Consider the following 14226-nt stretch of genomic DNA (forward strand, 5'->3'; position numbering starts at 1 on the left):
TTCAATGTAATGGGTGGGAAAAAATATCACTCTAAAATATTTCATGGTAAAATCTTTTAATGGCAAGTTCATTAGGGGGCCAGTGGTGCCTCATCCTCCTGAGCTTAAAAGCCTTCACATGGTTGGTAATCCTTAAGAAGATCTTTATGGTGGATAACTTTAAACAATGGAAAGATTGGCAAATCAATGTGCTTTATGCAAATCATGGCTGAAATTTGCACACATCTGTAGAGCTTGTTATCTAGATATTACATTTGAACTTGAAGCAGTATTAATATGAAATTAGAGATATTTTGTGTATCAAAGGAGTGTTAACAGAAAATGTTTTCCATGAAAATCAAGGAAGGAAGATTGCATGCCCGTAGATTTTGTATAATGTGCAATTCAAGGGAAGAAGGTTACATTGCATCCATAGAACTCCTTATCTAGATATTGAATTTGAACTTGAAACATTGTTAACAGAAAACTAGAGAAGCTGGGCCTTTCTTGTATGTTTTGATATAGCTTTAGTAATTAGTTAATTTCTCAAGCATTTGGTTTTTAAGCACTTTCTGCATTACATGAACCAGTTTTTGCTATAGTTTCTATCAGAATTCCTTTCATGATAAGAAAAATTCTCTTACTTAATGTGTTTAGCTCTTACTATTTGGAGGGCATGGAACTGGTGGTTGGCTGAGTCGCTATGACATCTATCACAATGACTGCATTGTCTTAGATAGAGGTAAAATCTTAGTCATAGTTATCACATTTTTTTAATGAATATTTCAGTTCTTTTATATATTATTTCATCTCCACAGAGGCAGCACTATGGAAATCTATAACTTGATGGAATGTTAGGAAAATGTTTCATAAAATGATCATCAATTCATCATGACACATGGGCTTTGGAAGTAATGATGCTTTTTTTGGGAATTCTTCTGGGTTCAAAGAGGAGTTGAACCACTTAAAGGGCTTGTATCCCAGGTTTCTTGGGGTCCATATCACAACATATTGTTTACTAAAAGCGTCACAAACATGGGGCTGGATCCTGGGGACTTGATTTTCCAAGATTCATAGGTTCTCTTGTTATTCTTAATTGAGATTTAGCTGGCAAGCCTGGGATTGGATCCTGCATTTTTTTTATAACTATGTTTTGCATTAAAAACGTGGGGCTTTAAAATAAGTAGGACTAGAACAAAATGTATGCGATGTAAATTTAATAATAGTAGGAGTGAGAACCAGGGTACACTTAGGATTGGAGACCGAGAAAGAACCCAGTGTAACCTATTCCATCTTGATTTAATAATCCATAAAAAAGGAGAGATTGAGGGAGATGCCACTCAGAGAATTAGAGTAGGATGGCAAAAATGGAGCAGTACATTTGAAGACTTATGTGATAGGCAGATACCACTTTGGCTAAAGGGAAAAATCTATAAAATTGTTGTAATGCAGCTATTTTGTAGGGAGCATAGTGTTGGGCAGTTAAGAAACAACATGTGCAAAAAATGGGTGTGGCAGAAATGTGAATGCTTAGATGAATGAGTGGTAAAACTATAAAGGGCAGGGTCAGAATTGAAGACATATAAAGAAACCTAGGACTAGCTCCAATAGGTGATAAAATGAGAGAAAGTAGACTGAGATGGTTTAGTGACATGCATAGAAGACCACCTAATGCAGCACCACCTATGAGAGGAGAAACAGAGATAAGAGAGGAATGAGGGAATGACAAGTTGAGGAAGAGGAGGGGAAACTTAAAGTGATTTGTGAATTACTTGAATACTTGTATAAACTAGAAACTTGAAGTGATGGATTGAAGTATTTAACTCGCACTTTTTTTTTTTTTTAATTTGATTAGGTGCTGCAATTTGATCATTTTCTAATCTCTATTTCATCTAGAGTCTAGAATGTCTAGAAAGGATTTTGCTTGGGAGTATGTTAAGGAAGAGGAGGGGAAAAGGGGCTATTATTTATTCTGCATTTTGTAGTAAATTGTGCACAAGAGACATAAATCGGTTAAAACATCATTTAGATGGCACCAAAATGGAATGAGTGAGTGCAAACAATGCCCTAAAGAGGTAAAAGTAAGATGCCGAAATGGACTAACTGAATTTTAAATGAAGAAAAAAGAAAGAAGGCAGATTTTTATCTAGTGTTGGGAGGTTTAATCGTAAACTTTCTATGGCTCCTCAAAATGGAATGTGTATGGCTCCTAATTCTAGATTTGAGGAGTCTATTTTGGAAAGTGAAAGTGGGACTCTACAATCATTTCCACCACGATTAGCAGATCCAATGGATTAGTTTATTTCAGTTGAGCCACACCAACATACATTAAATTCACAGTGGAAAAAGAACAAAAATAGGATGTATATAAGGCTATTGGAAGATGCTTTTATGCCAATGTTTTATCTTTTAATTTAGCAAATAGTCCTTACTCAAAGAGTGTGAGGTAGATGCAAATTTTTGTCCAAGTTATAAGCTTCCATCATTGCACGATCTTTGCACTAGGATCTTAAAAGAAGTGGAGAATATAAATAAATCGATGGAGTATAGGAAATCATGGAAGGAGTATGGTTGCACGATTATGTCTGGTGGATGGACTCATGGAAAAAAAAACGGTTCATTATCAATTTTCTTGTTAAGAGTCCAAATGGGACTATGTTTCTTAAATCTATTGATGCATCCGATTCAATTAATGATGGGGAACTTATTTTTTAGTATCTTGATAATGTTGTTGAAGAAGTAAGAGAGAATAATGTGGTTCAAGTAATCACAAATAATCACTCAAGTTGATGGAAAAGAGGTCAAAATTGTATTAGATTCCTTGTGCTGCACATTGAATAGATTTGATGTTAGAGTCAATTAGAAAGTTGAAATTTTTTAATGAAACAATTGAACATGCAAAGCAAGTCAAAATTTGTTTGTCGACATGGATGAGTTTTAAACTAATTAAGGAGTATCACAAAAAAATTGAGAGCTTACTTGATATTGCAAAGTATTTATAAACAAAACCAACCTCCTCAATCAATGTTTGCTTCTGAAAAGTGGAATGAGAGCCATTGGAGTAAGCATCCTGGGGGTATCAATGCAAAGCATATTATAATGTTTGATAGTAAATTTTGGCCTCATGTGGCATTTTGTATAAAGACCACTTTGCTAATTGTTGTAGTGTTAAGAAAAATTGATTCTGAAGTAAGACCCTCAATGCCTTATTTGTATGAAATGATGGATTTAGCAAAGGAGCAAATTGCATTTTCTTATGGTGGGAAAGAAGAAAATATATGCCTATTTTGGAATGAGACTGATGAAAGATGGACCCTCAACTTTATGTCCCTCTTCATGCAGTAGGCTATTATTTAAGCCCACAATTACGTGCTGAGTCAAATTTTTTAAATGATTGAGAAGTAAGAGAGGGGTTATTTGAATGCATGAAAAGGATGATCCTTGATAGACATGAGTGTGCTCTAGCAAATTGCCAGTTGGATATATATGATAAAGCACTAGGAGACTTTGGTTGTGACATGACAATTGATATAAGAAGAGGCGATCTCCTGGCAAGTGGTTTATTTGTTTGATAACTAGTATGCTTAATTATTTTTTAGATATTTTAAAGCTTTACTAATGTCTTATTATATGATACTTTTCTAGTTAATTGGTGAGCATGGTTTGGAACCCAAACACTAGAATTAACAAGATTTGCTATTTGCGTTTTGGGTGTTACATGTAGTGCTTGGTTGTGAAAGAAACTAGGATACTTTTGAGCAAGTTACTATTTATTTTCTTATTTACTTTTTAAGGTTTTTACGTAATAGTTGTGCTTTTTCATTGTTTTTAATAATAAATAAATATTCTGTCTTTGTACTAGATACACACAAAATAGAGAAACAAATTGGAGCAACAAAGGTTAAATGCGTTAGTTTTTGTGATGTATAACATGAAGTTGAGGGAAAGAAACATGAAAAGGAGGGAAAGCGCAAGTACTGATCCCATGTTGACACAATATGTGGAGGAAGATGATGAATGGAATACTAAAATTGAGGATCAAATTCTTCCAACTAACTTCTTGGGTGGATAATGACTCTTTGGGTCTTGAAATTGCTGCAGTTGAGGTGGTTAAAGATGCAGATATAAATCTAGTAGTGCCAACAACCCCCTATTAACAAAGAAGGTTCAAAGTGGGACAAAGAGGGGCCTATGTGATAGTGGTAAGAAGACATTTGATTGTAGAAGTCAAAAAGCTCAAGCTACTAAATCTCAAAATAAATAATAATTAATGTCCATTTATTCTATTCTAAATTTCTAGTGTTCTAATTAATTTTATAGTTGAGCATTGTTATGAGCGAGGTGACATATTGTTATATTGCAATTGGATTTTGTTTGTAGGGACTGCAAAGAAAGGCAATAGTGTGGATTTAAATTTAATTGATGAGGATGAACATGAAGTAGAGAGAAATGAACCAAATGATGTAGATGCAAATATTGAAGCTGATGATGGTGCCTTTGTTTCTTTGGAAGATGATCATTTAGAGCCTTTTGCCTTTGTTTCTTTGGAAGATGATCATTTAGAGCCTTTTGATTGAGTTTCAGTCTTTAAAAGTTATTATTTTTTTTTTGTAGCCAATAATTCTATATTGCATAGCTGAATCAAGAATTGTATGTTGCTACTTGAAGTAGAAATGAACTTGAGTTGAAAATTTGAGATTCAAAACCCAAATATTGAGTCTAATGACAACTTGACAACTCAAATTAAGTCATTTAAGTGTTATGTTTGTTTTTATGTTCGAAATATCTATTTTTTATTAATATATACCCACTATAATTATTAAAAAATACATGTTTGAGGCTTATGCCTCACACCTCCGTGTTTGAAAACATTGGCTGTTAAAGATACTAAAAAATACATGCTTGGCCACCGATGCATAAGTCTCTAAGTAGTCTATCCTATAAGTTTGAGTATACCCTTTTGCAACCATCCTTGCCTTGTACATTTCTATGCTTTCATTAGCTCAGTACTTCACAGTATAGATCCATTTACAACCATCTCCTTACCATCAAGTAGATCTACAACTTCCCATGTCTAATTTTTAATCAAAATTCCATTTCCTCCTGCATTCTTCAAATGATCTATCTCTTGCCATAAGGTTTTGAGAGCTGAAAAATAAACTACAATAGATTTATCTCCCTGCCTAGTAACAATCACCATTTCTCAACTAGTAAGCTCTAAAAACATTCTCACCAGTCACTCTATGAGTAAGTCTTTGTATCTCCATTCCAAACTTCCCTAGCTATGTTAGCGCATAGAAAGTTTTTGCTCATATGGGGTAACATAGAATTGCACAACCAAGTCATCACCATGTAATTCTCCTACACTCACTGGGAAGAATTGGTCTCAGGTTTCTTCTACATACCCCAATTTTTCATGAGCACCAATTGCCATTTTGGCTGATTGTGACCACTCTGAATAATTTGTACCATCCAACTTAACTATAGTGATGGTTCCTATCCCAAAGGGATTAGTAGCACCTCCTACACTTGGTTTCATTTCACCAATAGACTTGTGTTCCACTCCACTGCCCTCCATAATTCCCAAAACAGTTTAAAAAATCAATTGTATATAAGAAAAAAATAGATCGATGTTGATCCCCTTTGGAAGTCTCAACCAAACTTCTAGCACCTAGAAACCTTTGCCCAAAGAGATTCTTGGATTCCCGGGAGCTAGTAGAAATAGGAGAAAAAAAGTTTTGCTCCCTCCAAGTAACTTAGAAAAGACCAGAAACTGAATTGCTTCTTCAGAAAACACCAAGAAATCTAAAAAAGCCTGAGTGCCCCTTCCTAGGACAAAAATAAAGAATTCTGCAATCAAGACTCTTCCTCTTCTAGTTCTTCCTGATTTCAATGATCAACCCAAGATTTGACACAAGGGGTTCTAGACCCACTAAAAAAGCCAAGAACTGGGCCATTTTAAAGTCTTTGATCAACTCCCTAACTCACCATGTAGTTGGCTGATTTAGGGCCGCATGGTGGAAAATTGAAAAAATCTTGGAAAGTTGCTCTGATACCAAGTAGAAAGTTCAGAACTGTAATCTGATTTGGTAACATTGATGAAAGAAAGAGTGAAAGGAGTTTCTTGGAGAGAAAAGAAGAGGAGAAAGAGAAGATGAGATGGGAGAAACCAATAATGATTTGGCCACCCCACTCATTATCTTATATACTCTTGAAATAAAAGAGATTACAACGACTAATATGCCCTTTATAGGGTGGCTGCTGCTAATAACATAAAAGTCTTAAAAAATAACATAAACTAATGGGCCTTGGGCCCAATAACACTAACTAATGATGCTAAATAAAAAGAAACAAAAAACTACTGAACCTCAACACTTTTTATACTAGATTGCATTGGCATAATACATTGTCGGCTACAACAAAGAAAAAAGTTTGAGAAAAACAATTCATGCTGCAAGAGAACACAATAAGGGTTGTTCCAGCTGCATTCCATGTTTGCACCATCACAATTGGAATTGTTTTTCTCTAAAGCCAAATGCATGTTGCAGGGTCCCAAGCATTTTGATGATGTTCAGTCTTATTGGTTGCATCACCTACCGACTGATCTCCTAACACCATAGAAAGTATAAAACCAATTAGCCAAAAAGCATAACATTCATTATTAACCTCTTATAGGCACCTCAGGTAAATTTTAGGTGGACATTGTCTTTTAAACAATGTTTTAAAACACCGAGGCATGACATGAGGCATTCCACTACTTGGAGGCATGAGACATAGTTCAAAACGTGGGAGGTGTAAGCTTCCCGAGCGAAGGAGGCATAAGCCTCAAGCATGTATTTTTTTAATAATTATAGTGGGTATATATTAATAAAAAATAGATATTTCGAGCATAAAAACATACATAACACTTAAATGACTTAATTTGAATTACCAAGTTGTCAATAGACTCAATATTTGGGTTTTGAATCTCAAAATTTAAACTCAAGTTCATTTCTACTTCAAGTAACAACGTACAATTCTTGATTCAGCTATGCATTATAGAATTATTGGCTACAAAAAAAAAAAAGAAAAAAAAAAACTTTAAACTTTTAAAGACTGAAACTCAATCAAAAGGCTCTAAATGATCATCTTCCAAAGAAACAAAGGCATCATCATCAGCTTCAATATTTGCATCTACATCATTTGGTTCATTTCTCTCTATTTCATGTTCATCCTCATCAATTAAATTTAAATCCACACTATTGCCTTTCCTTGCAGTTCCTACAAACAAAATCCAATTGCAATATGACAATATGTCACCTCTCGCTTGTAACAATGCTCAACTATAAAATTAATTAGAACACTAGAAATTTAGAATAGAATAAATAAGCATTAATTATTACTTATTTTGAGATTTAGTAGCTTGAGCTTTTTGACTTCTAAATCAAATGTCTTCTTACCACTATCACATAGGCCCCTCTTTGTCCCACTTTGAACCTTCTTTGTTAATAGGGGTTGTTGGCACTACTAGGTCTATATCTGCATCTTTAACCACCTCAACTGTAGCAATTTCAAGACCCAAAGAGTCATTATCCACCCAAGAAGGATTACTTGAAAGAACTTAATCTTCAATTTTAGTATTCCATTCATCATCTTCCTCCACATATTGTGTCAACATGGGATTAGTACTTGCGCTTTCCCTCCTTTTCATGTTTCTTTCCCTCAACTTCATGTTATACATCACAAAAACTAACGCATTTAACCTTTGTTGCTCCAATTTGTTTCTCTATTTTGTGTTTATCTAGTACAAAGACAGAATATTTATTTATTATTAAAAACAATGAAAAAACACAACTATTACGTAAAAACCTTAAAAGGTAAATAAGAAAATAAACTTGCTCAAAAGTATTCTAGTTTCTTTCACAACCAAGCACTACATGTAACACCCAAAACTCGAATAGCAGATCTTGTTAATTCTAGTGTTTGGGTTCCAAAACATGCCCACCAATTAACTAGAAAAGTATCATATAATAAGACATTAGTAAAGCTTTAAAATATCCAAAAAATAATTAAGCATACTAGTTATCAAACAAATAAACCACTTACCAGGAGATCAACTCTTCTTATATCAATTGCCATGTCACAACTAAAGTCTCCTAGTGCTTTATCATATATATCCAACTGGCAATTTGCTAGAGCACACTGCATGAAGAGGGACATAAAGTTGAGGGGTCCATTCAAATAACCCCTCTCTTACTTCTCGATCATTTAAAAAATTTGACACAGCGTAGTTGTGGGCTTAAATAATATCCTACTGCATGAAGAGGGACATAAAGTTGAGGGGTCCATCTTTCATCAGTCTTATTCCAAAATAGACATATATTTTCTCATTTTCCCACCATAAGAAAATGCAATTTGCTCCTTTGCTAAATCCATCATTTCATACAAATAAGGCATTGGGAGTCTTGCTTCATAATCATTTTTCTTAACACTACAACAATTGGCAAAGTGGTCTTCACACAAAATGCCACATGAGGCCAAAATTTGCTATCAAACATTATAAGTATGTTTTGCATTGATACCCCTAGGATGCTTACTCCAATGGCTCTCATTCCACATTTCAGAAGCAAACATTGATTGAGGAGGTTGGTTTTGTTTATAAATACTTTGCAATATCAAGTAATGGAAAATCGAGGATGTAAAAGCTCCTAGTTTTTTTGTGAAACTCCTCATTAAGTTTAAAACTCATCCATGTTGATAAATAAATTTTCTGACTTGCTTTGCTTGTTTAGTTGTTTCTTTAAAAAGTTTTATCTTTTCAATTGACTCTAACATCAAATCTATGTAATGTGCAACACAAGGAGTCTAATACAATTTTGACCTCTTTTCTATCAACTTTTTCCTAGCAAGCATATAACTTGAGTGATTATCTTTGATTACTTGGACCACATTATCTTTTCTTACTTCTTCAACAACATCATCAAGATACTTAAAATGAAGTTCCCCATCTTTAATTGAATTGGATACATCAATAAATTTAAGAAACATTGTCCCACTTGGACTATTAACAAGAAATTTGATAATGGACCTATTTTTTTTTATGAGTCCATCCATTAGACATAATCATGAAACCATACTCCTTCCATGATTCCCTATACTCCATCAATTTATCTATATTCTCTACTTCTTTTAAGATCCTAGTATAAAGATCATGCATGGATGGAAGCTTATATAGCCTGGACGAAAATTTGCAATCTCCTTACACATACTATTGAAATAAGGACTATTTTCTAAATTAAAAGATAAAGCATTGGCATAAAAACATCTTCCAATAGCCTAACCAACATCTTTTTTTCTTTTTTTTTCCACTATGAATTTAATGTCTGTTGGCGTGGCTCAATTGGAATAAATTGATCCATTGGGCCTACTGGTCGTGGTGGAAATGATTGTGGAGTCCCACTTCCACTTCCTATAGTAGTCTCAAACCTAGAATTAGTAGCCATACAACTTCCATGTTGGGAGTGATAGAAGGTGTACAATTAAACCTCCCAACACTAGACACAAAATCTGTCTTCTTTATCTCCATTTCAAAATTCAAATTTAGTTAGCACATTTTGTTATTGTAATTTTACCTGTCTAGGGCATTGTTTGCACTCACTCATTCCATGTTTTAACCGATTTATGCCTTCTTTGCATAATTTACTACAAAATGCACAGTAAATATAGCCCTTTTCGCCCTCCTCTTCCTTAATATACTCCTAAGCAAAATCCTTTCTAGACATTCTAGAGTCTAGATGAAATAGAGATTAGAAAAATGATCAAATTGCAGCACTTAATCAAATTAAAAAAAAAAGTATGAGTTAATACTTCAATCCATCACTATGGGAGACAGGAAAATTTGGGGTTAAACCAACTAATACATATTGACCAGAATTACGGAATTAATGTTTCGGATGGTGAGCTAGTAAAAGATGTTGGGAGGTATAGGAGGTTGGTTGGCCAGCTGTTATACTTGTGCATGACACAACTAGATATTTCCTATGTAATTAATGTGGTGAGTCAGTACATGCATGGCACACAAGCTCAGTACTAGGAAGCCATTGATAGGATACTTGCCTATTTGAAAGGACACCCAGGCAAAGGGATATATTGTTTATTGACCATGGACACTTGAAGTTGGAAGCTTACACAGATGCTAATTGAGCAATGTGCCTAGATGGCAGGAGATCTACATTAAGAGTTTGAACTCTTGTTGGGGGTAATCTGATTTCAACGAAGAGTAAAAAGCAACCAGTTGTAGCCAAGCAAGTGCAGAAGCAGAATATAGAGCTATGACACATGGTGTTTCAAAGCTTCTTAAGGTCCGACCCTTACTAGGAGAGCTTGGAGTTGATGTAGAGGAACTTATGATGTTGTATTGTGATAATCAAGCAACAATTAACATTGCCCATAACCCAGTTTAGCATGATAGAACAAAGCATATAGAAGTGGATAGGCATTTAATAAGAGAAATGATGACATCTAGAGAGGTGTGTCTAACATAACTTTGAACATGATCTACGCAAGTTGGGAATGTTTGACATTTACTCCCAACTTGAGGGGGAGTGTTGAGATTTAGCAGTTTTTTTGTTTCCTTTTATTTAGCATCATTACTAAGTGTTATTGTCCCCAAGGCTCATTAGTTTATGTGTATTTTAATACTGTTTTATGTTATTAGTAGCAGTAGCATCCCTATTAAGGGCATATTAATCATTGTAATCTCCTTTATTTCATGAGTATACTCATGAGTGGGGCGGCCGGATCATTATTAGCTTCTCCTATTTTCTTCTTCTCTTTCTCCTCTTCTCTTCTCTCCAAGAAACTCTTTTCTCTTTCTTTCATCACTGTTATCAAATCAGATTACAGTTCTGAACTTTCTACTAAATGTTGTACATTTTTGTTTCAGTCTAATAGAACTTTTTTTCTTTGTTGGTGATAAAAAAATGTTGGCCAGCTGCCTCTTAATCAGGACAAGAAATCCTTTGTTCTAGCATGGGGTGTCATTTTCACATCATTCAAATGCTGAATATCTTGCCAAACTTTCATAACTGATTGTTTTTAGAAGTGATAATTAATATAAGTGTAATGGAGTATTCGAAGGGTGATTTCCAACCATGCCAGCCTCTTTCTGTACTAATCCATTTATTTTCTCATTGAGTAATTACTGTTACAGATTGTATAATTAAAATAGGAAGTAAATACTAGGGAGATATGATGTTATAGACTATATAACTAAAATAGGAAGTAAATACTAGGGAGATATGATTTACCTTGATTGTAGGACAGATTTGTAGGAATTTGATTAGTCTTCTTTCCTAATATATTCTTTCCTAACATAGAATTTGTAACTTGTATATATACATACGAGATTGATGAATAATATAACAAATTCTTCTTCTTCCTCTGTTTACTCTTATTTTACATGGTATCAGAGCATCTAGTCTCTGCCTGCCCTTTTGTTTTAAGTAAACAGTAGGTAGAGGAAAATTTTTGGGTGTTTTTGGTCACCTCCTTGGAGCAGTCAGAGCATCTAGTCTCTGCAAAGTCCAGCAGTCAGCAGCCCTGCGCGTGTGTCTCACACATCGCCTGAAGATTCTGCCACAGTCACGCTCGCCTCGTCCTGTAGCACATATTTGTGCTTTGTTACGTGCATATCCATTCCGGTGTTTCCAACAGGTGTGCTCTAATTGATTTTCGGTATTCAAAATATTCTGTTTATTTGAATTTTGAGATTATGGCAGACAAGAAATCAGTAGTTATGTCAGATGTTATTCCAGTGATGTCAAAAATAACTGAGCATAAGCTTAATGGCTCTAATTATCTGGATTGGAGTAAAACTGTTAAACTATATTTGTTGAGTATTGCTATGGATAACCATTTGACTGATGACCCTACTAATGATGACTCGAGAAAGTCTTGGTTGGGGGAGGATGCCCGTTTGTTCTTGTAGATGCGCAACTCCATTGAAAGTGAGGTGGTTGGTTTAGTCACTGTGGATTTGTTAAGGAATTAATGAACTATCTAGAGTTCTTGTACTCCGGAAAGGGGAATATTTCCCGCATTTATGATGTGTGCAAAGCCTTTTACAGGGCAGACAAAGGCGATTGATCTCTTACAAGCTATTTCATGGATTTCAAGAAAACATATGAAGAACTTAATATGTTGCTTCCGTTTAGTACTGATGTGACTGTTCAACAAGCTCAGCGAGAAAAGATGGCTGTTATGAGTTTTTTAGCTGGCCTACCTTCTGAATTTGAGATTGCTAAATCTCAGATTCTTTCCAGTTCAGAGATCTCTTCTCTACAAGATGATTTCAGTAGGGTCCTTCGTACAGAATGTTCACCTGTTCAGCCTAGTAGTGCCCTTGTCAGCCGCAATAATACATCTGAATCAGGGAGACAACAATACAGGAGTGGTAGTGGTAGGTCAAGTAACTATGACAGGAATACTTATACTCGTTGACAAGAGTTAGGAGAGATAGTGTGTCATTACTGTCATAAGCCAGGACATATGAAGCGGGATTGCAGGAAGTTGCAGAATAAGAAAACTCAGTCAGCCCATATTGCATCCACCACAGATACTTCTAAGAAGTCTGTTATGATATCTGCAGATGAATATGCCAAATTTGCTCAGTACCAAGAATCATTGAAACCTCAATCTACTCGTGTTACTGCCATCGTCGAGTCAGGTAAACCCAATACATGTCTTGTTTCCTCCTCTTCAAAATGGGTCATTGATTCTGGAGCTACAGAGCATATGACAGGTAATTCAAGTTTGTTTTCTACCTTTCAGTCACATAAATCTACCTCTCCTGTTACTTTAGCAGATGGGTCAACATCTTGTGTTATTGGGTCTGGCACAATTAGTCCAACATCATCACTTCCTTTGTCATATGTTCTTAGTTTACCTCAGTTATCATTTAATTTAATTTCTGTTAGAAAACTCACACGTACCCTTAATTGTTGTGTCTCATTTTTTCCTGATTATTGTTTATTTCAAGATCTTACGACGAAGAAGATTATTGGTAAGGGACACGAGTCTGGAGGTCTCTACATCCTTGATACACAAGTTCCAAGATCCATAGCCTGTTTTGGAGTTGCAACCCCTTTTGAAGCACATTGTCAGTTGGGCCACCCCTCTCTCCATGTGTTAAAGCAAAATTGTCCTCAATTTCAGAATTTGTCATCATTAAATTGTGAATCTTGTCAGTTTGCTAAACACCATCGTCTTAGTTCGAGTCCTAGAGTCAATAAACGAGCTAATGCTCCTTTTGAATTAGTTCATTCAGATGTTTGGGGTCCGTGTCCAGTTGAGTTCTAAACTGGGTTTAAGTATTTGTTTACTTTTGTTGATGATTACTCTCGTATGACATGGTTATATTTAATGAAAATATCGTTCTGAGGTGTTTTCTCATTTTTCTGCTTTTTGTGCTGAAGTTAAAACTCAATTTAATGTTTCTGTACAAATATTGAGAAGTGATAATGCTAAGGAGTACTTGTTAGAATCCTTTCAAACTTGCATGCTTCAGCATGGCATTCTTCATCAAACTTCTTGTGTAGATACACCATCTCAAAATGGGGTTGCTGAACGGAAAAATAGACACCTTCTTGAAACTGCAAGAGCTTTGTTATTTCAAATGAAGGTTCCTAAACCTTTCTGGGCTGATGCAGTTTCCACAGCATGTTTTTTGATTAACTGTATGTCTTCATCTGTCCTTCGGGGTAAGACTCCTTATCATGTTCTGTTTCCAAATAAAACATTGTTTCCTATTGAGCCTAGGGTATTTGGGTGTACATGCTTTGTTCGGGATGTTCGTCCTCAGGTTACCAAACTAGATCCAAAATCTTTGAAGTGTGTTTTTCTTGGGTATTCTTGTGTTCAAAAAGGGTATAGATGTTATTGTCCTACTCTTCATAGATATCTTGTGTCAGGTGATTTTAATTTCCTAGAAGATACACCTTTCTTTCCATCTACTCATTCAAGTCAAGGGGAGGATGATGATTTGTTAATCTATACTGTCACATCATCTGGTTCACATCCTATTGAATCTGCTCTTGCCAGGCCTAAGCCGCCTGGCTTTGTTGCTCAGGGGGAGTATGGGAAAGTTTGCTATCTTCATAAGTCTCTGTACGGGTTGAAGCAAAGTCCTCACGCCTGGTTTGGAAAGTTTAGTCAGGCAGTCGAGAATTTTGGTATGAAGAAAAGTAAGTCTGATCATTCTGTTTTCTT

At 35.2% G+C, this 14226-nt stretch overlaps 1 protein-coding gene across 2 annotated transcripts in view; it reads left to right on the forward strand.

Moving 5' to 3' along the window:
• The window catches only part of LOC148847328 (Galactose oxidase/kelch repeat superfamily protein), a 55859-nt gene that overhangs the window by 23583 nt on the left and 18050 nt on the right, over nt 1–14226 (forward strand). For both annotated transcript variants that reach the window (XM_088949800.1, XM_088949799.1), the window contains one exon: nt 637–721. In XM_088949800.1, the coding sequence (XP_088805926.1) occupies nt 637–721 (85 nt within the window). The remainder of the gene's footprint in view (nt 1–636; nt 722–14226) is intronic.

This window comes from Nelumbo lutea, chromosome 6, assembly GCF_056320005.1.
Source record: "Nelumbo lutea isolate HS-2025 chromosome 6, American lotus-T2T, whole genome shotgun sequence".
NCBI lineage: Eukaryota > Viridiplantae > Streptophyta > Magnoliopsida > Proteales > Nelumbonaceae > Nelumbo > Nelumbo lutea.